The sequence below is a fragment of the Borostomias antarcticus genome (genome assembly GCF_949987555.1).
Source record: "Borostomias antarcticus genome assembly, chromosome: 8".
Lineage (NCBI taxonomy): Eukaryota > Metazoa > Chordata > Actinopteri > Stomiiformes > Stomiidae > Borostomias > Borostomias antarcticus.
Window position 1 is genome coordinate 5,088,816 of NC_140241.1, and position 21,931 is coordinate 5,110,746.

The following is a 21,931-nucleotide window of genomic DNA, read 5'->3' on the forward strand; positions in this document are numbered from 1 at the left end:
AAAGAAAAGTAAAGGACGTAACCCAGAGTTAAAACTAAAAATATATTTATTTATTTTTTCCGCCATATGGTATGATATCGACTGTGTTTTTTGAGGCGCATAAGTTACAAAATGATGGCAACTCTTTAGAGGTGTACTTTGTAGGTCATTCATTTGTATCTAAATTACTAATCATAATGGTCACAACAATTTTATACTAGTCATCTTCCTAATCAAAAATAATTCTATTTAAATTTTAACAAGGCAGTCTGAGGTAAGTGACAGTTTCCTTGACACCACCACAATACTAGGCAGTAGCTCTGCAACTACCTTTAATCAGAGACATTGTGGCTCAGAGGACATTGGCAAAGAGCCAAGATGGCTTCCTTTCCGTGTGTAAACAACAACAGCATCAAGTAAACGGGACTTGAGCTTGGGCCTGTTACCTCGCGCACACTGAGTATCTGGAAATAGACGAATAATACGCCACCAAAAATAGTAATGTGACATTTAACCATGTGCTGAAGGTTTGTCTAGTAAGTATATTGCATTTAAACTTTCTGAAATGTATTAATTATCACTCGAGGACAACACAAACGAGTAACGTTATGTGTCTCGTGAGTCCTAGCCGAGCTAACGCGGTATCTTAGTTTGCTCGCTAGCAGACAGCTAGATCACGTTAGCTTCGTTATCACACAGATAACTGATATGATATTTAACTACTGCGATTTAATGACTGGCTTTCTGGACATCTAGCTGGGCGTACCTGATTAGCAAGCTATATTGCCAGTTAGCTTTACATTATTATACATCGTGCAACACATTTTTGTCGCCAGTCAACTGGCTGAGACGGATGAGCCGGATGGCTAGTGGGCTAGCTAACTATGGCTACTGGGCTAGCTAACGTTAGCTACAGTGCGATTTACGTTAGCTAGCTAACTAGTGATATACGTCGTCAGGTAGTAGTTAGCCAGGCTAGCTGGCTTGTTTGAATCTTTGGCCCAAATGCATGGTTAGATAAACAGCTAATTAGCTTGCTATTAATGGTCTAACTTGTTAGCCAGCATCGATATTGATTTAGTAACACCGACCAGGGCTTAGTTTGGCTGCTGGCTAACGAGCTAACGTTCAATGCCTGTAGTTAACGTTATCTAGATAGATAGCTAACTAACTAGTAAACGAAGTGAGTAGCTTGTTATGGCCAGTACCTAGCGCACATTAGCGATCACATAATTGATTCCAGCTCGCTGGCTAGCTATGTTAACGCTAGCTGATGAGTTATGGTGCGTTCGTTTGTGGTCGGAGGTGGCAAGTCGCAAGTGGCAAAATACCTACCTCCGACCTGTGTGCATTCGAGCTATATACCATTATATCACAGTTACCTAGTTATATCTATATACCATTATATCACAGTTACCTAGTTATATCTTTATACCATTATATCAGTTACCTAGTTATATCTATATACCATTATATCACAGTTACCTAGTTATATCTATATACCATTATATCACAGTTACCTAGTTATATCTATATACCATTATATCACAGTTACCTAGTTATATCTAGTGCATTCGAGCAACTGGGGGGTGAGAAACATATCCGAATTTGCGACGAGGAAGTGTGAGTTCATGAGGTGTTTTATTTAATCATTCCTAGTAGCAAGTCGCAATTTGCCACCTCTCAGTTATAAACGAATGCACCATTATATTGGAGCCAGACGGATAACGTCCCGCTAGCTAGTTGTTAGCACTGCCCCCGGTTGCATAGCAATGCGTTTTGTATTTTCTAGCTTGCTAACGTTAGCTGATTTAATTTGCGAATAACTACCTAGCTGATATCCACCTCCACTTTTAATATGTGGTTAATGTGGTTATTAAGTTAGCTAACCAATGCCAATGTGAGAAACTGTAGTCAGCTATCCAGCACACTTATCCGGGCCGTTTGTCTACTAGGCTCTTCATGACCCTGGTTGGTTGACTGGGGGGGAGCATAAGCTTAAGTCAGTAGCTAAGTACGTTATTTAAGCAGTGTCGTTAACTGTTATAAACGACCCATTTACCTCTTCTCTGGCACCAACAGATCTGTGTCCTTCAGACAGCTCATCATTCTCCTCTTGGCTGGGTAGCTCTATAGCCATGTCCTCACAGCAGCCCACCAGCTCAGCCTCCAACAGTCCCACCAGTACCTTGGGCTCCCCTTTCTCAGTCATCAGCCCTTCACTTGGTGGTTCCCCTGGTATTATACCCTCTATGGGCTTCGGGCCTATTAGCAGTAATCAGGTAAGAACAGTCCGCCTTGAATAGGGCAAGGAAACACATTTTTGCTGAATTAATGATGTGAATAATCTCACTTTTCTATATTTACACGATGCAGCTTCATCATAGGTTAAAGGGTTTAGTTATCCACCACATAGTGTTTATCATATTTTTTGGTTTTGTCCACTTTTTATACAGATCAACTCTTCAATGTCTGTGTCAGGGATGCACTCTATCAGCAGCTCAGACGATGTGAAGCCCCCGTTTGGCTTGAGGCCCATGTCTGCGCACAGCCCTGGGATAATGCTCTCCCAGAAGCGCCTCTGTGCCATCTGTGGAGACCGCTCCTCTGGTGAGTCCACTAAGAGCAGGTTGAGTAGAGGTGAAACCCTGGCTGGGGACTTATTTTAAATCCGTGGCAATTTCAGAGGGGATTTTCAGCTGTCTTCTGCTGTGGCCCACCTATCAACAGTCTAACCACTGATCTTCAGTGGAGTACTTGATTTGTGCGACGAAACCACAATACACTACAGAACATTTCACATTACATATTTTCTCTTCACTAAAAAAAACGGTCCTCTTTGATGCTTAGCATATCTCGATTTTCTGTCCTCAGCAGCACCCCCCCCCGTCACTTCTCCCTCTCCCTGCTCTTTTGTAGGCAAGCACTATGGGGTGTACAGCTGTGAGGGTTGCAAAGGCTTCTTCAAGCGTACCGTGCGCAAGGACCTGAGCTACACCTGCAGGGATAACAAAGAGTGCCTGGTTGACAAACGCCAGCGCAACCGGTGCCAGTACTGCCGCTACCAGAAGTGCCTGGCCATGGGCATGAAGAGGGAAGGTAGGGTGGGCACTGGAAAGCCTCACCGACTGGATTATATGGGCTTGCAGAGAGTTTCTGCGAAGAGTGCTTTTACACATGCCTTCGAAAGGACAGTTTCATGTTATCTTAGGAGGAGGGAGAGACTTATCCGCTCAGTGTGTCACCAAATACAAGAAATTGAAAAGAAAACGCCAACACCAGTTTTAAAATGAATTAGCCTAAAGCTTCGAATCATTTGCCAAGCATTTAATGTATTTGATTGACGTGAAATGTATAAGATACATAAATGATTCCAAAATGCTGTATATTCTTATTGAATGATGTTGAATATAGCCCATTTAAGCCGCTGACCATAGAATATACTTAAAACTGTGCCTGTAAAGGGGGGGAGGGGGTATGTAAAACAAACAGAGGGGGAGAGACCGGAATATTGGGGTAGATTTACAGAACTAACCCCTCTCTCCCTCTTCCTTTTGTTCCCCCCTATTCTCTCTCTCCCTCCTTCTATAGTGGTCCAAGATGAACGTCAGAAATGTAAGAATTAAAAAAAATTGGGAAAAGTGGAGGTTTGATGAATATGACTGGATGTGTTTTTGAACCTTGTTGCAAATGAGACTGACTATGTTAGATGTGTGTGTAGGTAGTTGACGCACAACGATGCTCACGGCACAACTGTGTGTGAAATGAGGAACAGTCCTTTATGAGATAAAATCTTTATTATATTCATTTAGATTGGGAACTTAGTGCTGACTTAAATCCTGCCGGACCCTTCTTCTGATTCAACCTATAAGTGCGATGTGCACACTACTTCTACCTCCCATTTTCTATTCCTCCTTCCCTCCCTCCCTCTCTCCGGAACCCTGTGTTCTTCTCCTCCCTATTAAACCCTTCCCTGTCCCTCTCCCCCTGCCCCCCTGCGCTGGCCCGGCGCAGCAGTCCAGGAGGAGCGTCAGAGGAACAGGGAGCGCGAGGGGGAGCTGGAGTGTAGCAGCGCTGTGAACGAGGAGATGCCCGTGGAGAAGATCCTGGAGGCGGAGACCGCTGTGGAGCAGAGGACCGAGCTCCACTCAGACGGAGGCTCTGCGGTGAACTCTGTGAGTGAGAAGGCCGGACGGCAAGATTACTTTTCGCAACCCAGTTTAGCAAGAACACCATAGGGTTAGGGTGAGGGTTAGGGGTTAGGGTCTTCCTTAACCCTAAACTCAATAGTGTTATCGCTAAACTGGGTTGCGAAATGCGTAGACGCGGCCGGGCGGGGTGGAGCTGATGTCACCGTGGTGTCATTGTTGAGTTGTCACCTGGAAGCTTACCAAGGAGTTTTTTTGTTCAGATATCAATGTCGGCTCTGTCACAAGTGCTTTCTTTACACGTGCCGTTTTTGGTTACAGCCCCATGACGCGGTCACCAACATATGCCAGACTGCAGACAAGCAGCTCTTTGCATTGGTGGAGTGGGCTAAGAGGATCCCTCACTTCTCCGAGCTGCCCCTGGACGACCAGGTCATCCTCCTGCGTGCAGGTAAACAATCAGAACAATACAAACCAGTACAGTAGAGAGCACAGGGCCTCAGGTAAACAACCAGAAGGGAGCACAGGATCGCAGGTAAACAACCAGTAGAGCACAGGATTGCAGGTAAACAACCAGTAGCGCACAGGGCCTCAGGTAAACAACCAGTAGAGTACAGGACCTCAGGTAAACAACCAGTAGAGCAAAAGGATCTCGGGTAAGCAACCAGTAGAGCACAGGACCTCAGGTAAACAACCAGTAGAGTACAGGACCTCAGGTAAACAACCAGTAGAGCAAAAGGATCTCAGGTAAACAACCAGCAGAGCACAGGGCCTCAGGTAAACAACCAGCAGAGCACAGGGCCTCAGGTAAACAACCAGCAGAGCACAGGGCCTCAGGTAAACAACCAGCAGAGCACAGGGCCTCAGGTAAACAACCAGCAGAGCACAGGGCCTCAGGTAAACAACCAGTGCAGTAGAGCACAGGATCTCAAGTATCCCCTACGGTATGTCTCTGATAGTTTTTTGTTCCCCCCCCCAGGTTGGAACGAGCTCCTGATCGCTTCCTTCTCGCACCGTTCCATCGCTCTGAAGGACGGGGTCCTGCTGGCCTCTGAGCTGCACAGGGACAACGCACACAGTGCAGGGGTGGCAGCTATCTTCGACAGGTACGCTCCGTCTGAGCAGTAGGCAGCAGGTTCAAATGCAGCCGGTCCACCTGAATGACAGTGCAGTGGCGTAGTGTGAATGTAATAACGGACTTTATTGTACCCACAGGGAGAGTGTGCAGAGTGCAGAGGTGGGCGCCATATTTGACAGGTAAAAAAAAAACCTCTTTGTAGTACTTTGCATGTGTTCCTCGCCTGGTATGCACCGGGATGTTAGGAGGAAAACGTACCCACGAGGAATACAATGGGTACTCTTGAGTATATACTTGACTCTTGGTGCGTTTGTCAAAAAGAATCCCCAAGAACTACTTCAAGGTTGTTATTGAAATCAAACTGTCCGTTTTGTCTTTGGCATGGTAATGGCTGTGCTGTAAACATCTACACATCAACAGTGCAAGTCAACAACATTGTAGTGAGAATAATCTCCTCCGTTGGTTTCCTGTCCTCCTCCTCTCCGTCGTGCAGGGTTCTCACCGAGCTGGTCAGTAAAATGAGAGATATGCAAATGGACAAGACAGAGCTTGGCTGCCTCCGAGCCATCGTCCTCTTCAACCCAGGTACTCGAGGCTAATCTATGCTACGTCCTATGCTGCATTTACCATCCGGTCCACACTGACAATTTAGCCTCTAGGGACAGAGCCTGCTGGAGCTTTGGGCTCTATGGCAGTGGAGATCCAGTGACATGGATGTTGTTTTGTTATGTTGTATGTTTTATTGTATTTATATTTTGCTACTCTTGCATTTTGGCTTTAACACTAGATTATGCTCTTAGTAAATTGCTTTGGATACAATCGTTTGCTAAATGACTGTGATGTAATGTTGTTCCTTAGATGCTAAAGGTCTATCCAACACCGGAGAGGTGGAGCTTCTGAGAGAGAAGGTCTATGCATCACTGGAAGCCTACTGCAAACAGAAATACCCAGAGCAACAGGGAAGGTAAGAGTTCACAAGATTGTAACAGAGCAAGAAACATTCTGAAACGATGACTGTGCCATTGAGTATGTAGGCTGGGAGATAAAGATTACCCAGGTGTGGTGTGATTGGTCATCCTCATAGCAACTCTTGAGTTTGAATTCTAACAGTTGATCGTTGGGTATAATAGAGAATGCAGACCATTGTTCTGTCTCTTCCCCTCTCCCTCTCTTTTCTCTTATCACTCTTCTATTCGTCTTTGCCTTTTATTCCTTTGACTCTCCTCATAGGCCTTGGTGTGCTCTCTCTCTCTCTGTCTCTCTCTCTGTCTCTCTCTCTAATCTCTACCCTGGTAGGGTAGGATCTATACCTTTAATTTGTAGCATGTGTGCCTTGTAATTTATTTAACTAATTCACAGTGTAATAGATTTGATTACATCACTTTGACCATTCCTGCTTGAGTTTAACCCATAATCAGCTATTCTTTGCAAAGATTACTGCAAAATGGTCAGACAGTCACAATTTTAACATGTTTTGGTAATATTAATACACTGTCCAGGGGGCCTAGTTTTGGTTGTATTACCAATATAAATACACTTACAGTTTGAGTTTCGAAGTGTATTTATGGATCGGATTTTATTCAGTTGCAGTAGTAAGAGGGCTGTATTGCTGCACCCTGTAACTTTATGTGTGGCTAAATTATTATTATTTTTTACTTCATTCCTCCCCCAAAGATTTGCAAAGCTCCTCCTCAGACTGCCAGCACTGCGTTCCATTGGCTTGAAGTGCTTGGAGCACCTTTTCTTCTTTAAACTGATTGGTGACACCCCTATCGACACTTTCCTCATGGAAATGCTTGAAGCACCCCACCAATTGTCCTAGAGTGAGAGGCGTACTGTGGTCGGGGTTAGATAGCTTGGGTCTGGGAATTTGCTGGAGTGGGACTGCACTTTTAGTTCTTTGAAGATTCAGCAATTTGTCTCACTGCTGTCTGTGTTATGCTATTAAGTGCACCACAGATTGGCTCATTAGACCATACCCAAGACATGCCATGATCTACAGGCTGGTGCTATATATTAATATAACTTCATGAATTACTGAGATAAAAGTATTTTTAAAATTGGAACCTTTAGTTCCCTCACTGGCTTACTGAAGCTAAAATTTGGGTATCCATTTTATATGACTATGTTTATGCTTTTTAGACACCCCAAATGAAGCTTCAAGTATGTACACGTCTCTCCATGAACTCCATAACCTGTTTTTGAAATGAAGGTAACATGGGCCATGGGTATGCAATGAGGCTGTCATTTCTTTTCTTTTCATACTTTGTAATTCGAACCAGATCTTTTGAAAACAAATATGAAACGTTTTGTCAATTCTTGGGAAAGTATATTACCGTACCAAGCTTTCACTGTGTTCTGTGTCTGACTATAGCTCCTAGTGTTTTGGTATCCCTTTCAGATTATTGGAAAGAAACATGTTAACAGTGTACCTGGGATACAAAGCAAATGGGTGATCCTAACTGAACAAGAACAGACTTGTTTTGACTGTGTTGAGTGTGGACTAGCTTTATTTGTCTAGTAATATGCTATTAGCGTTGTTTATCTCTTTGCTGTTTTGTAAAATCTAATCACCTTGCAGTTAATGATTAGACTGCATTGCACACTTGCTATGTACTATTTCTAAACCTCACTCTCATAACATGTCTGGCCAGCAAATGGCCAAGTGTTTGTACTTTGGTGCTAAACAGACTATTTGCCATAATTCGGTTCAGCCGTACACCAAACTGCAAACATAGGATATTATGCAAGAAATGAAACCCCTCGAAAATGTTAAAATGTAGCAATACAAAATGTATATTGCGTAAGCTCTCTCTGCCTGTCAGCTGTTCTGTTCAGGGGTTTTACAAAGTAAATCATTGTCTGTTGGAAAGGGAATACTCCAATGTGTAATTTATCGAAACAATTGTAAGGTACTGTGCAAATATAATTGTTCAGGGAAAATACTATATATTGATAGATTTGAATTATGAGATCAGGAGGCAGACAAATTATGTAATAATCGATATGTGCCCTTGCTTTTAGTTCTGAGCTTGTATAGAGCAGAACATGTCTTAGGTTGCACTGGATTCCCTAAGAGTCTCATTCAGCTGAATCTTTAAAATCTTTTTTTTATTTTTTTTTTAGGCATTTCTTTGGTGCTTTCTTTATTAGTCGTATTTCCTGTATTTTTTTTCTAGATAGTTTTCTTGTTCATCTTATTCTGTCTCTGCTTAGTTTATTAAACACAAACCATAATCACATTTACAGATCCATGACACCTGTGGGCATAGAAATATTAAACAAGACCAAATATGAGTTTCGTATGATGATCATATGTGAACATCTGAACAAGTGTATTGGTATATTTGTCATTAACCTGCATACGCTCTGGAACAGTTAAGACCAGTGTGAATGAGTGACTTGCAGCATGGGTAGTGTGGACTGAAAATAAAGAGGCTTAACTTTTCTTTGTTTGAATCTTCTTTGTGGTACTGCACATCAATTATCAAATACAAAGAGACAACTCAATGACTCTCCAGTGTGCTCCACAGGGGCAGTAGCCCTGCTGAAGGAAAGCTGAAACATGACTGGCTGTGTGTTTATCCTTATTACTGCACTAAGACTAAAACATCTCTCACTGAATAGTCTACTCACTTCATGACTGCACCTTCACACATTTGATCACTCTGGTGACTTACAGTATGTTGCAGTTTATCACTCTGCCACCAGAGGAACTCTTATACTGTACAAAACACTACAGTGACAGACCAGCACAGATGCACACAAAACAAAAATAACACAGAAAAAGTTTTTATTAGCCTTTTTTATTGCATTTATTTTCATACATACTTTTCTGTTGTGGGCATAGACACAAAGCTCACAGAGTCTGGATGAACAGCACTTGTGTCCAAGCCCCCACAATGACTTGTTATGGCACAGGCAGCAATGTGTAAGATGGGCTAATATTCTATCAGAAGAAACAGATTTTGTTGAGTGCAATGGAATCAAAGGCTTCTGAGGGTCCACAGGAGGAGTAGTTGGTTCAACTGATCACTGCGTCCTACCATGTTTCAAGTCTGTGCAGAATAAAAACATACAATAAAACAAAACACTAAAGTCTCTGAGAAAAATCAAATTAAGCTCCCTTTATCTCTAGTAGAAGTGACTCACATCTGACATTTTTTAAACCATGCATGGCTTGGTTTCTCTTAAATTACAATACAAAATAACATTTTTAGAATAATACTGCTTTTTATCTATAATACACTATTCTATACAAAAAACAACAAATGAAAGACAAACATAAACAGATTGTTGTGACATTTACATAATTTTACAGCATTCATCATTCTACCATTACATGTTCTCAGTTTTCTCCTTTGACAACACTCAAAGTACCATCTGGTAAAAAAAAGAAACAACTGGATGGATATCTCTCACTCACTATTGATATTCTACTTTTCCCAATAAAGGTTGCATGCTACAAATGGTGTATAAGGTGCTGAATAGTTTCTGTAAATTCTCAAGAGAAAGACAAGCGTGTGACCAATGTGGCAGAGTGGCTTGGATAATCACTCAAGGTGTTGCACGCTCATAGAATTAATATTTTTGTCGCAGTGGCTATGCTTCCATCACAGTGAATGATTGTGACTGTGTAGAATCAACTTAACTGATAATTCCTAATGTAAACTGGTATTATATGTTACAAAAACTAGCTAGCTGACTGGATCCAATCACCTAAATAGTCACTCAACAGTGTAAGTTCAAATAAGACCATTCCTTAATTCTACATTAACATAACATACTCATAATATGACGTAGCATTTTTATGCTATGTACTAGAATTTCAATACTCATATGGAAGTAGCATAAATGTTTTAATTTACGAGATGACAACTAATCACAGCTGTTGAATGATACTGTAAATGGAAGTCTTCATATTGGATGTTGCAATACACAACCACCAGGTCTGTACTGTCTTTAGTTTCATACAGTGACATTCTCTGGATTATGTCCCTGAACATGGCTTAATAAATAGACATCCCCTTCAAGGCACTCATTCATTTGTAGCTCATAGTTTGTATAAAACAACAAATATGTTTGACTTTTTTGTTTCTTATATATTTGAATATTTAAGGTCGCCCAACTCTTTCCTGTGTTGAGCGGTGAATTTCTACCTCCCTTTCAATTCAAACATCTCTGTCACATTGTAAGCAAGGTCAACTATGGACTAACGGCCTGCATCAGTGGTAATAACTTGACCGGTATCTTGCATGCAACATAATGTTTATCTGGTAGGTTTGCTAAAGCTAGTATGTGTGATAGGTGTTAGTCTGGAATCAGTGGAATCCATCGACTCTGTCCCTATCCTTGACGCCACCCAGATAGCAAGCGGATCTGGGCCATATACAGGCCAGATCTGGCCCTTGTGGCTTAGTTCCGGCCCATATATGGCCCAGATCCGCTTGCTATCTGGGCAGCTCACAGAAAAACTGACGACTGATGTCCATTCCAAATGAAAGTTGCTGTTCTGTTATCTACATCATTTCAACAGCATGTAGTGAAAATGCTCCACCCTGCGGCCTTCCACACACACACACACGCACGCACGCACACACACACACACACACACACACACACACACACGCACACGCACACACACACACACACAATGCCATGTCCTCTAGAAATTCCAGTTTTCCCATCTTCTCATCACCTTAACCAACAACATGCCAATGTTTCTATTTCACAAAACCTGGTCTGCAGATGTCTATCAATGATATGGAACCAGTAAGCTATACCTTCTATATAAATTGAACGATATGACAAACTGTGCTACTGTTTAATTGCTGGTTATACAATATGTCTTGTCATATTCAGATGTCCGAGTGGTATATCAGTGTCAAGGTTTTCACATTCCCTCTGAATATCCAACTACTACGTCCAGTGCAAATAATCCATATCTGAGCACCTTCTTAAGCGTAAAAGTACTTTTACACAAACACTACCACAGTAGTATATTAAAGCAGAGTAATTGTCTGTGCACAGAGCTCATATCTATCTGTAGATAAAGAAAATATGATTTAGGATTTTCTTTTGTTTTCACTATAACTACTTGGCTGACACTAAGCCCTACAAGCTCTCCGACACTGTTTTCATGGTCAGTACTAAGTTCTGCACTGCAAAACTCCAGCCCTGTGGCTTCAGTCTCAAGGCCACAGTGATTCAAGCACTCGTTCCCGCCTCCCTGTTTTAGATACCCCAGCGCAGTCGGACCTCAGAGCGGCTTGTCTTTCCACGAGTACCTCTCAGTCATGAGCAAACAGCACGGCCACTGGGATTAAGACTTAACATTTTACCTTGGAGAGGTTTTGTCCAGGACCACACCCGACATTTACACTCAAATCTGACTGGAACAGCGTGATCGAACTAGCACTCAAGTGCAACAGTCTAGTGGTTTGGATGCTCACCTGAGAGTGCGGACGGGGTAAGAGCGCCCCCTACTGCCCCCACAATGCCAGATTTGCCAACTGAAAACAAAATCTACGTGGGACAACATTTTCCTGGACACGGTAAGCATCGCTGAACGCTGTTCTTTTCAGCACATTTTTCATCATCATGTGACACACGTGTCTAGACATAAAGGTGAGCTCAACTCATCCGGGCTGTACCAGGGGCGGGGGCGGCCATGTTGGAGGATGGCCCGGCCGGCGGGCTGGCTGGTTGGAAGAGAGGGTGCGACATTGAAGGGCAGTGGGAGGGTTCCCGGGGGAGGGGGGTGGGGGGGGGGGGCGTGTGTGTCCTACTAGATCGAGCTCCGCATCACACCTGCATCTCTGAGCCACTGGCTAAACCCAGGGCATGGGCCTCCTCTGGGGTGAGACCGCTCTTCAGTGTCCTTCTCACTGTGTGGAGGAGGGAGGGAGGGAGGGAGGGAGGGAGGGAGAGAGGGAGGGAGGGAGGGAGGGAGGGAGGGAGGGAGGGAGGGAGGGAGGGAGGGAGAGAGGGAGGGAGGGAGGGAGGGAGGGAGGGAGGGAGGGAGGGAGAGAGAGAGAGAGGGAGGGAGGGAGGGAGGGAGGGAGAGAGCGGGGAAGGACATGTCATTGGAGGAATTTAGACCCAATGGCGATTAAAGAAGCATCCCTGTAAAGAACATTTCAACCGTTGGGAAGTTTTTATATATATATATATATATATATATATATATATATATATATATATATATATATATATATATATATTATTTGACGTTAAAAAAATAATATCAAATAAAATAATAATATTTTGATGACCACGGCATTGAATTGACCAGTATTCACTCTGAGCCGGACCGGAGAAAGGGGACAGAGACTCACGTGACTTGCGATTGGCCCGAGACCTCTTCCTCTCGCGAGGCTGAGTCCGCTGGCCGGGCCCCTGAGTGGCGGAGCGGACGATGCGCTCCATGATCTCGTCCGCCGTGTCCGCCTCTGTGCAATTCACCGGATCGTCGTTCACCGACGACCACGGGCCCAGACGACCTGTCGGAAAATGGAATGGTTGACCTCAACGTAATCACAGAGGGAGGCGGGTCTCATTCTCCGTCTACGCGGAAACCGCCGCGCCGGCCGCCATGTTTTTATTTGGAGTGTGGGTGTCGGCGGCGTGAGAACACTGACCCCTGCTGGCCCTGGTGCGCGTGCGCAGGCCCGGCACGGTGGAGGCCCCTCCCTCGCTGGCCTGCAGGCTGCTCTTCAGCACCGCCTTCATGTTCTCGTGTTCGGCCGCGTCCTCGGCGTACTGCAGCCCCTGCGGCTGGCCCTCCTGGCCCTCGGAGGGGGCGCCGCCGAACTTCCCGCTCTGCGGGGGGGGAGAGACAGGACAGACCAGACACACGTTGGGACCGGGCGCCGATGGAGTTGCGAGATGTTAAGCGTTTTGCGCCGCCACGCTCGGGCGTCGACAACGCCATCCTGGAAACGCTTTGAAGAGCTCGAACGTTGTTTTAGGAACGGCAAACAAACACATTTTAACCATAACCATGTACACATTGTACTCTAAACCAACAGCGTGACATGTGATGACCCTTCGACGAACCCTGAAACTATATCACAGAGAGGCACAGACGCCTGTGTAGAAACACTAGTGTCGACAGCGCTGATCATCTTGTATTGATTTAGGCCCGTGTGGCGTAACCTGACCGCGGTCAGCTCTCATGTGGACTTCATTGGGTTCAGAGATGAACCCGGGGTCTCAGTGGGGTCCCCGGTCCTGCTCTAGGCTCTGAGGGGAAGTGCTCATCAACATTCGGACCCGGGCCCCGGGCCCACGAACGTGCAGTGAGCAGAACACCAAGACACACCCCTTAATACACACACACCCACACACACACACACACACACACACACACATTGCTCATGTTACGGGTTAGTTGCATTCCAGCTGCTCCCAACGGCAACACACAACGCACTGTCTGTCCAGGGAGATACATTAATCACGGCAATTCATCATTTTGTTAGCAGGTAAAAATGTTTAACAAAAAAAAAAAAAAAGAATCGCAGTCAGCTAGAGAAACATCTTATGTCGGAGTCTCTTTTCAAGGCTTCGAGGTTAATGACACGCCAACGCCACTGCAACGTTGAGGAGAGAACGTTCCATGTTTCACATGCACCTGCTCACCCCCTTCCCAAACGCCCATACCTCACTGTCCTCTTCATCCTCACTCTACAGAGCACATGGGAGAAAGACGACAACAAAGGGAAGATGAACAACGGTGATCTCACACTCCCTCGCCAGGGATAGAGAAAACACATTCTGTGTATTCTTCCCGCGAGGGGCCACGTGTATAGCTATGAGTATGAGCGCAAGATTTAGCTTCCGCTCAGCGTGATCATGGTGTGCACATTGTTATTTCTCCACAAGGGACATCCAACGGTTTGAATTTTCACACAGTGATTGAATTAGAGTCCCCTTGAATTGGACCAGGGCCCCTGCCAAGGAAAACAGAGAGAGAGAGAGAGAGAGGGAGAGAGAGAGGGAGAGAGAGAGTGAGAGAGAGAGAGAGAGTGAGAGAAGGAGAGAGAGAGATAGAGGGAGAGGGAGAGAGAGTGAGAGAAGGAGAGAGAGAGATAGAGGGAGAGGGAGAGGGAGAAAGAGGGAGAGGGAGAGGGAGAGAGAGAGAGAGAGAGAGAGAGAGAAGGAGAGAGAGCGAGGGAGATAGATAGTGAGAGGAGCAGCAGGTCTCTATGGGATGAAAGGATTTCAACCACTCAGGGGGGAGGTGTCTGACCTGACCTCGCTCTACAGCTGCTATACTGTAGAAAAGGATACATTGAAAACACTGTGCAGATTATTGTTACAGTAACCAACTGTATGTTTGAGTCTCTAGGAACAATGCTGATGTCATTACAGATGAATGTGTTTTCTGGAGTAGCCACATTCCTGGGGATGGGATTGAACTAGTTCAGGTTTAGTTCAATCCAGGAATAATGAACTGATGAAGAGATTACAAGCGGGCAAAAATCCCGAACAGAAAGGGTAAAGCAGATACGTTCAGCGTTTATACAGTCTGACCGCCGCGCTGGACAAAGCACTCACGTCGGTGATCATCTTCCCCCTGGTCTTGTTCCTCTCGCGGTGGTTGGCCCTCTTCAGTTTCTGCTGGAGCACGCGTTCCCGCGTGGTGCGGTACTCCAGGGCGAACTCGCTGAGGATCTTGCTGAAGCGATGGATGCTGACCTCACGGACCGCGTAGGCCGGGTGGCCCAGGAACAGCAGGAATGCGTGGAACCTGGAGGAGGAGGGCACATCGGGTCAGCGCCGGACGCTGCCTACCTGTCGGATGGCGGGACGTTCTCTGAAACTAAGCCTGTTCTTCCTCACTGAGGAACCCAGCTCTGGGTTCGTCGCGTGGCGCCAGACTTTGGAGAGCTCGGCCTCTAAAACCGACCCTACCAATCAGAGCCACTGCCTACATCTCCAAAAGGGTGAGGGACCCGCCGTACCAGAAATTATGTCCTCCAAACAAGTGTGAGAAGAGTGGGGAATCGACACAAAACAAAACATTCACCGCCCCATTAGGAAGGACTGCCCTAAAGACGTTGGATTGGTTCTATAACGCAGGTTTTTTTCAATCTCTCAAATTGTTTCCACCCACTTTTGACAATGAAACCTGGACGAATGTCTTCAGTCTCTAGATGACCGCAGCGTTTAGAGAGCGACTGGTGAGTCTATCTCTGGGTAGGACGGATCTTCAAATCAAATCAAATCAAACTTTATTAGATCTTACCTGTTGACTATTCTCCGATGCACGATCTTCAAGATGATGATTCTCTCCGCGCAGTCCTTAAGGAAATCGGACATTTTCTGTTTCAGCGCCGGTTTCATCTCGTGCTTGGCGATGACCTTGAGGTGGTCCCAGGATGCTTTGCACCTTCGCTCCATCTGGCTCAGATTGTCTTGGAGCTGGTCAAAGTCGACCTGAGGAGAACATCAGCGCATACAGACTTGCATGTCTCACTACTTCAACAGAAGTTCCCAAAGCATCTTTGCTGGACTGTGAATGTGATAAAAGAACTGACGTGCAGAATATGTACCTACTAACTGTACATGTATAGAACTATACAGTATAATATGTAAAGATGAGTGAACTAAGACTGCGTTAGTTTAGCTAACCTTGGCAGAGCGGGTGATGGCTCCTATCTCAGAGTAGAGGTCGGAGCTGTCGGGGAACTTCTCCACCACGATGGCGCAGGCGTGGTGGAGCAGAGACTGCTTGTGGACTGTGTCCTTCACCTCAGGGACCTTCTCCAGGTAATTCAGCTCAAAGCCCTTAGCCTGGACACACACACCATACTCAAAATGGAGGACATACTGACACAACTCTATGGAAAAAGTTCAGAGTCCCTCAGTGAGGTCCAAATTACAGTCAATTTCCGTTTTGGCGGGCTCAAAGATATGCACCACATCAAGATTACATTGGTATTATTCTGCTGGATTGCAGGATCTCTTACAAAGAGAAGGGGTTCAATAGAGTAGTTGCACAGTGATCCAGATTCATTAGGTTGTGATTATCAGAAACCACAATCAACTGCAGACCAAGCATTTGTTAGCCCCGCTACAGCCGGGCAAAAAAAAAAAAGCGGAAAAGACCGTATCCTGAAAGACATAACCCTGACCGGATTGGCTTTGTTCCTTTGCCCATTTTAAATGGTTTACCGTAAAACATAAACACACACATTATTTACTTGACCTATTTGTTTGATGCCTCATGTTTCCTCTCTTGCATGTTTAGCTCTCATATCCCCAAGGACCGGGCTCTCTCTTTTCTCCCCCTTCCCCTCCACTCCACTCCACTCTCTCTCTCTCTCTCTCTCTCTCTCTCTCTCTCTCACACACACACACACACACACACACACACACATCACAGGTTTGCATCTTCTCGCAAACTTCGTCTTCTTCTTCTTCTTCTTCTTCCCTTGCGTCGCTCGTCATCGACTCCACCCTCGCTTACCTGCGCCGGGTTCGATCTGGGGTTCAACCTCACATGACCTCCACTCCACTGAAAAGCTAGCGAGTCATGGCGCGGGCGGGCGATATTTCTACTGGTTAGTTTAGCCAATCCAACTCGGTTACACACACACACCGACTATATCTCCATCTCCCTCTTTCTCCGTTTCTATGTCTCTCTCTCACAAACACACACGCACGCGACTACATCTCCAATTATCCCTCTCTCTCTCCCTCCATCTCTCTCTCTCCATCTCTCTCTCTCTCTACTCAGTCATTACAACGGATTGACAGTGCCAGGTTGAGAGTGGAGCCCTTCGCTAACCCTGGTCTGTAGTGGGATAGGAGATTCTGGTGTTCAGACAGTAAGGCAGCACACAGCACATTCCTCGACAAACAGAGAGCCCACTGTTTCCCCGGCCAAGTAAATATGGCAGCGCTTAGCAGGGGGGCGGAGGGAGGGAGGGAGGGAGGGAGAGAGGGAGGGATGCTCATCTCTGCCCGCTCCGGGCCAGAGCACCGGAGCGCCACTCACGTTGGTGCCGTTGAGGAAGTTGCCTATAGCCAGCAGCGTGGACAGGATGTAGCGGAGTGTCTTGTTCTTGTCTAATTGGTCCATCCCTTCCTTCAGGTCTTGCAGGGGCTCAGCCACTTCCTGGAAGAGCATGACATACAAATCACATCAGGCCTATTTCCGCCCAGCTGGTTGAGGGCCAGCCTAGGAGCATGCAGGTTAAGGTTCAATGTGTTTAAGTAGTACAAGGCAGTGGATATTCGTAGAAAGGGCAGGTGTCGGTTGTAAACAGGCAGCAATACGCCACGGTTACGCGGAGGGCGACGGTAGCTTCTCTTCCCCCTGCCAGGCCTGTGATCAACGTGGAAGGGTGACGCGGGGGCGTGTCATCTGAAAGCACGCCGGCGATGAGCTCACCTTCTCGATGACCTCGTAGTCCATCTTGAAGGCCCAGAGCTGCAGGCGGGCGGACAGCTCGGTGATGGAGGAGAGGGTGAGCAGGAACTGCTCGGCCGAGCCCAGGGGGACGTCGGGGTTGACCAGCTGGGCCTCCTGGATCCTCTGCTTCTCCTCCTCCGTCGGGATCATGGTCAGGATTTTCTGAGGAAGGGAGAGAGAAGATGAGGAGCTCTCCACGGGGAGGAAATCGAGTATCGGGTGTATTTACACTGAGATACAGTATATCACGGGCTATGTCAGAGGTGTTTCGCTCAGACGGTAAACACAAATTGTTTCCAGTGTTCTTTGTTTCTTTTTAGCAAGATTCATTGACAGCCTCGCGTGACATCTGAACTCTCTACCCCTCTACCGTCGTTGGAGAAAAGAGACTTCCAGAGACAGAAGGTGGAGCAGAATACTCTTCTCTGGTAAGAATGTTCCCATGGAAAAGGACGGAAAAAATACAGATTATATAAGACCAAAGGGATGCCACATTAATCACTATTTGCAGATCTTAAGTCCTCCAAAGGTCTATATTATGGTTTGAAAACGACCTTAAAATATGCATGTGTAGCTAACCTTTAATCACCCTGGTGATTAATTACATGAGATCAGCCAAACATGTAGCCATCCAGCTGGGAAACCACACGACATGACCAGTCCAGACTAATTGAAACCTTTTCTGAGTGAGAAGTGAGTTGGTTGCACAAGACATGTATTTTTTGGTGCACTGGGTCAACTAGCCCTTCAGTGAAAGCATGTTGATGTTGGACAGTGTGTAGGTTAAATGGCTGTTGTCCAAGTCAGCAGTGTATCTCAACAAGGAGCAGCGCGGAACAGAGCCAATCATTTCTCAAAGAACATTTCTTTCTGCTTAAAATCTGGAGATTATTAGGCGTGACAGATGAACTGTCTGGAGAGCGATGGAAATGAAATTGCTAGAGTGATAGATCTGCGCGGCTTCATATATGAAACCATTACCGTACCGTAAGCTATCAACGCTATTTCAGCTTAATTAGAGAGCACTCGTGCACAGCCAGAGTGGGAGGCGCAGGTCAACGTGAGCAAAAGTCAAAAATATGAGTTAAACCTTCCCAGGAGGCTATTCATCGGAAGGGAACTGAGGCGATGGACTGACTTCATAAATGCATGGATTTATTTGGCTCTTTCAGCTCACCTCTATGCCCTCCTTGTTTAACGCGTACTCGTCAAAGTTCAGGATGGCGGTCTTGATGGTGCGCGGATGGGGTAGGACTGTCAGACCAATATTGATGGCGTTGCTCCGCTTGGGATCCAGGACTATGATCTCTTGCCGTTTACCGTCCACGGCTGTTTTCTGAGTGAAAAACACAAAATATCAAACAGTCAGAGTTGTTTGACCTGCGACGGTCAACTTTGCTCAAGAATCTAGTCGGTACGCATTAGGCTGCTACTGTAAATAATGACTGTAAATAAAGTTTTGCGGCGGGATATTTGATCTGTCTGTTGGGTCGGCCCATCTCCCTCGGTGGGGACGACTTATCAAACAGTCAGAGTTGTTTGACCTGCAACGGTCAACTTTGCTCGAGAATCTAGTCGGTATGCATTAGGCTGCTACTGTAAATAATGACTGTAAATAATGTTTTGCGGCGGGATATTTGATCTGTCTGTTGGGTCGGCCCATCTCTCTCGGTGGGGACGACCTGACTGGGCCTAGTTCCAATATATATCCTTGACCGTATGTGACAGAATGAACTCTGCAGAAGACAGGTCGCACCTTTGATGGGGTTTAAAATATATTAGACTCACTCCATCACACTTTATCCCTCTGTCTACCTCGGAGACGCGACGGGGTTGACTTATATCTAAGACAATCTGTTTCGAATCGGGCCACATTCCTCTGTAGGTTGAGGGAGAAGACAGGCCCAGGTGACAGTGGTTGGGCCCGGCCTCGCGTCCCAATGCGCACCAAATGTTGCTCGGTAAGACCCTGCCTGAAGCCTGACCATGCGTCCCTCGCTAAGCAGGCACACATGTGCTACCAAAATAGAAAACACGGCAGGAAATAGTGAATTATGAACAGAAAAAAAAGCAACCTCTGACAACCAGAGCAGAACGGAACAGACCTGAGGGGCGACGTTAGTGTTCCTCCCGCTCAGAATGAGGTATGCGCACGACCAAACGTAAATAAAGGCCTCGGAGATGGTGGACAAATATATGTGTAGGCCTGCGTACCGCCGCGAGAGACGGAAGTGCATACCTTGGTAACCGGCAGCTCCTTTGACTTGGATTCAAACAGGTTCTCCAGCTTGGATGTGTCCAGTTTGACGGGCTCCAGCTTGGACCACAGGGACTCTTTACAGTGCTTATGGTTCCGGTACTGCCAGTCCACGGGCCGGATCTCGTTCCAGAACAGACGGATGGTCTTCTTCTTCTTCTGGAAGAGTGGGGGATCCCCGCGGCCGAGCAGCGGCGAGCCCAGCTGGGGGGGCGGGGCCGGGGCCATGAACGGCGGGGGAGGGGGCATCATCATGCCCGAGATCGGAGGGGGCGGGGGGCAGCCGAACAGGGGCGGGGCGGAGTTATAAGGCGGGGGGGGGAGGGGGCGGCACGAGGTGGCCGGAGCTCATCCCCGTGTCGACGTCCAGGATGTCCAGGTCGTCTTCGTCGACCAGGTCGGTGAAGTCCATCTCTTTGATGCGCAGCTCCCTTGGGTTGGCCATCAGCTGGTCCCAGATGTAGTCGGACTCCTTCTTGGGGGGCAGGGGCGAGGGGGCGGGCTTGTCGGGCTGGGCCGGCTGCCTCTCCGGGCCGTCGGCGTCGTGCGGCGACCCCAGACCCTTCACCAGGTCCCCGAACCTCTCGGCCACCGCCCGGACGCTGCCCTGGTTGTCCAGGTGCTGCACCTCCATCTTCTTCACCCCGTCCCCCCGCGCCTGCCTGTTGGCCTCCAGCGTGGAGATCCTGCTGGCCAGGCTGGCCACCGACGAGTCCTGACCCTCCGTGTCTTTCTCCTCCCGCTGCTTCTCCGTCTCCGTCTCCGCCGCCTCCTCCTCGTCCTCGCTGGCCGGCTTGTTCTGCGCGTACAGCATGTCCAGCATGAAGCGCTTGCTGGTGACGATCTGACCGCACTCGTCGCTCACATCCCCGTCCTTCATGCACTGCTTCCATTGGGCTGCAGCCGGACACACAGAGAGCTGGTATGAATACCGGACTAGAGACGGATATTGGGGACAGACAGACAGACAGCTGATTCGGTTAAACCGGGACTATTCAAGGTCGGCGTGACGGCCCCTCCTACCTGCTTCGTTGTCGTTGAGTTTCTCCTCCCTCTCCTCGCGCTCCAGTGTGCTACTGGCCGAGGAGATGCTGGAGGCGGAGCAGTTGTCCTTCTCGTTCACCTCCTCGTTCTGCCTCTCCTTCTCGCTCAGCAGGACGCTCTCCTCCACCTCCCTCTCCGAGGGCCGCTCCCTCTCCGACTCCTCGTCCGGCTCCGCCTCCGCCGGCCCCGCCTCCTCCTCTACTTCCTCCCTCGTCTGCTCTACTACCTCTGCCCCTGTCTCATCCCTGGGCGCTGTCTGCTCCTCCTCCACCTCCTCCACCTCCTCTTCCCTGTCCTCCTCCGTCACCTCGCTCCGGTCACCTGCCGCTACCTCGACCCCTCCGTGCTGCTCGGGCTTCGTCTCGGCCGCATCCTCGACCTCTGTCTGCGCCTCCTCCTCCGCCGGCTCCGAGGGAGGAGCGGGGGAAGGCTCTGGTGCTGTTAACTCTGGCACCGGACTCTTGGTTCGGGTCAGAGGGTCAAAGCTTGGCTCCGAGTTTCCGTCAGTTACTGGAAAAGAGACACAACAATATGTTATACTCTTAGGATTTGGATTGTGCTGATAGAGCGTGTCTATATTTCCTAAATACAATTAAATGACTCCCTGACACTCTATTCATCGGTATGATTATTTGTGATTTGTGACCGTGTGAAGAACATCTCAAAAAACTGAGAAGATGGTAGGGAGGATCTGAAAAAGACATTATATCTAAGCCTGACAGTCACTAGCACAAAACAACATTCTGACATGTCTGGGCGTCTGGGAAAAGGAAGGCCCACGGTCAGTAACGCTGTCCAGTCTACCACGCCTCCTCCTGGCGCTTCCTTCAGGATGTTGATGGAGCCTGGGGCTGCCGCCCCACGGCTACCACAGCCAAGACCACACTACAATCACATACAAATCACTGGGCCTCAACTTCCCCTTTCTCCACTAGCAAAAACCCACCCGGGCCATTTTCCCACAGCTAAGCAATGCGACCACATGAATACGGTATGCAAACTGG

At 47.2% G+C, this 21,931-nt stretch overlaps 2 protein-coding genes across 2 annotated transcripts in view; one reads left to right on the forward strand and one right to left on the reverse strand.

The window, feature by feature from the left end:
• The first annotated feature begins 395 nt into the window (after window positions 1-395).
• On the forward strand, window positions 396-8,653 carry LOC311312370 (retinoic acid receptor RXR-beta-A-like). The gene is made up of 12 exons (XM_084442304.1): window positions 396-515; window positions 2,062-2,261; window positions 2,436-2,589; window positions 2,899-3,078; window positions 3,571-3,594; window positions 3,994-4,154; window positions 4,449-4,578; window positions 5,107-5,233; window positions 5,343-5,384; window positions 5,699-5,790; window positions 6,064-6,169; window positions 6,880-8,653. Exons 2-12 carry the CDS (start codon window positions 2,118-2,120, stop codon window positions 7,025-7,027), a joined length of 1,308 nt encoding a protein of 435 aa, XP_084298430.1. The 5' UTR covers window positions 396-515; window positions 2,062-2,117; the 3' UTR covers window positions 7,028-8,653.
• Window positions 8,654-12,009: 3,356 nt separating this feature from the next.
• Window positions 12,010-21,931, reverse strand: part of fhod3b (formin homology 2 domain containing 3b) — a gene marked incomplete at both ends in the record, with an annotated part of 96,608 nt that continues 86,686 nt past the window's right edge. Inside the window, 14 exon segments of the mRNA XM_084442050.1 lie at window positions 12,010-12,092; window positions 12,543-12,707; window positions 12,846-13,026; window positions 13,867-13,890; window positions 14,764-14,956; window positions 15,455-15,645; window positions 15,841-16,002; window positions 17,210-17,329; window positions 17,606-17,788; window positions 18,804-18,962; window positions 19,866-20,190; window positions 20,192-20,780; window positions 20,907-21,146; window positions 21,249-21,437. Coding sequence (XP_084298176.1) covers window positions 12,010-12,092; window positions 12,543-12,707; window positions 12,846-13,026; window positions 13,867-13,890; window positions 14,764-14,956; window positions 15,455-15,645; window positions 15,841-16,002; window positions 17,210-17,329; window positions 17,606-17,788; window positions 18,804-18,962; window positions 19,866-20,190; window positions 20,192-20,780; window positions 20,907-21,146; window positions 21,249-21,437 — 2,804 coding nt within the window.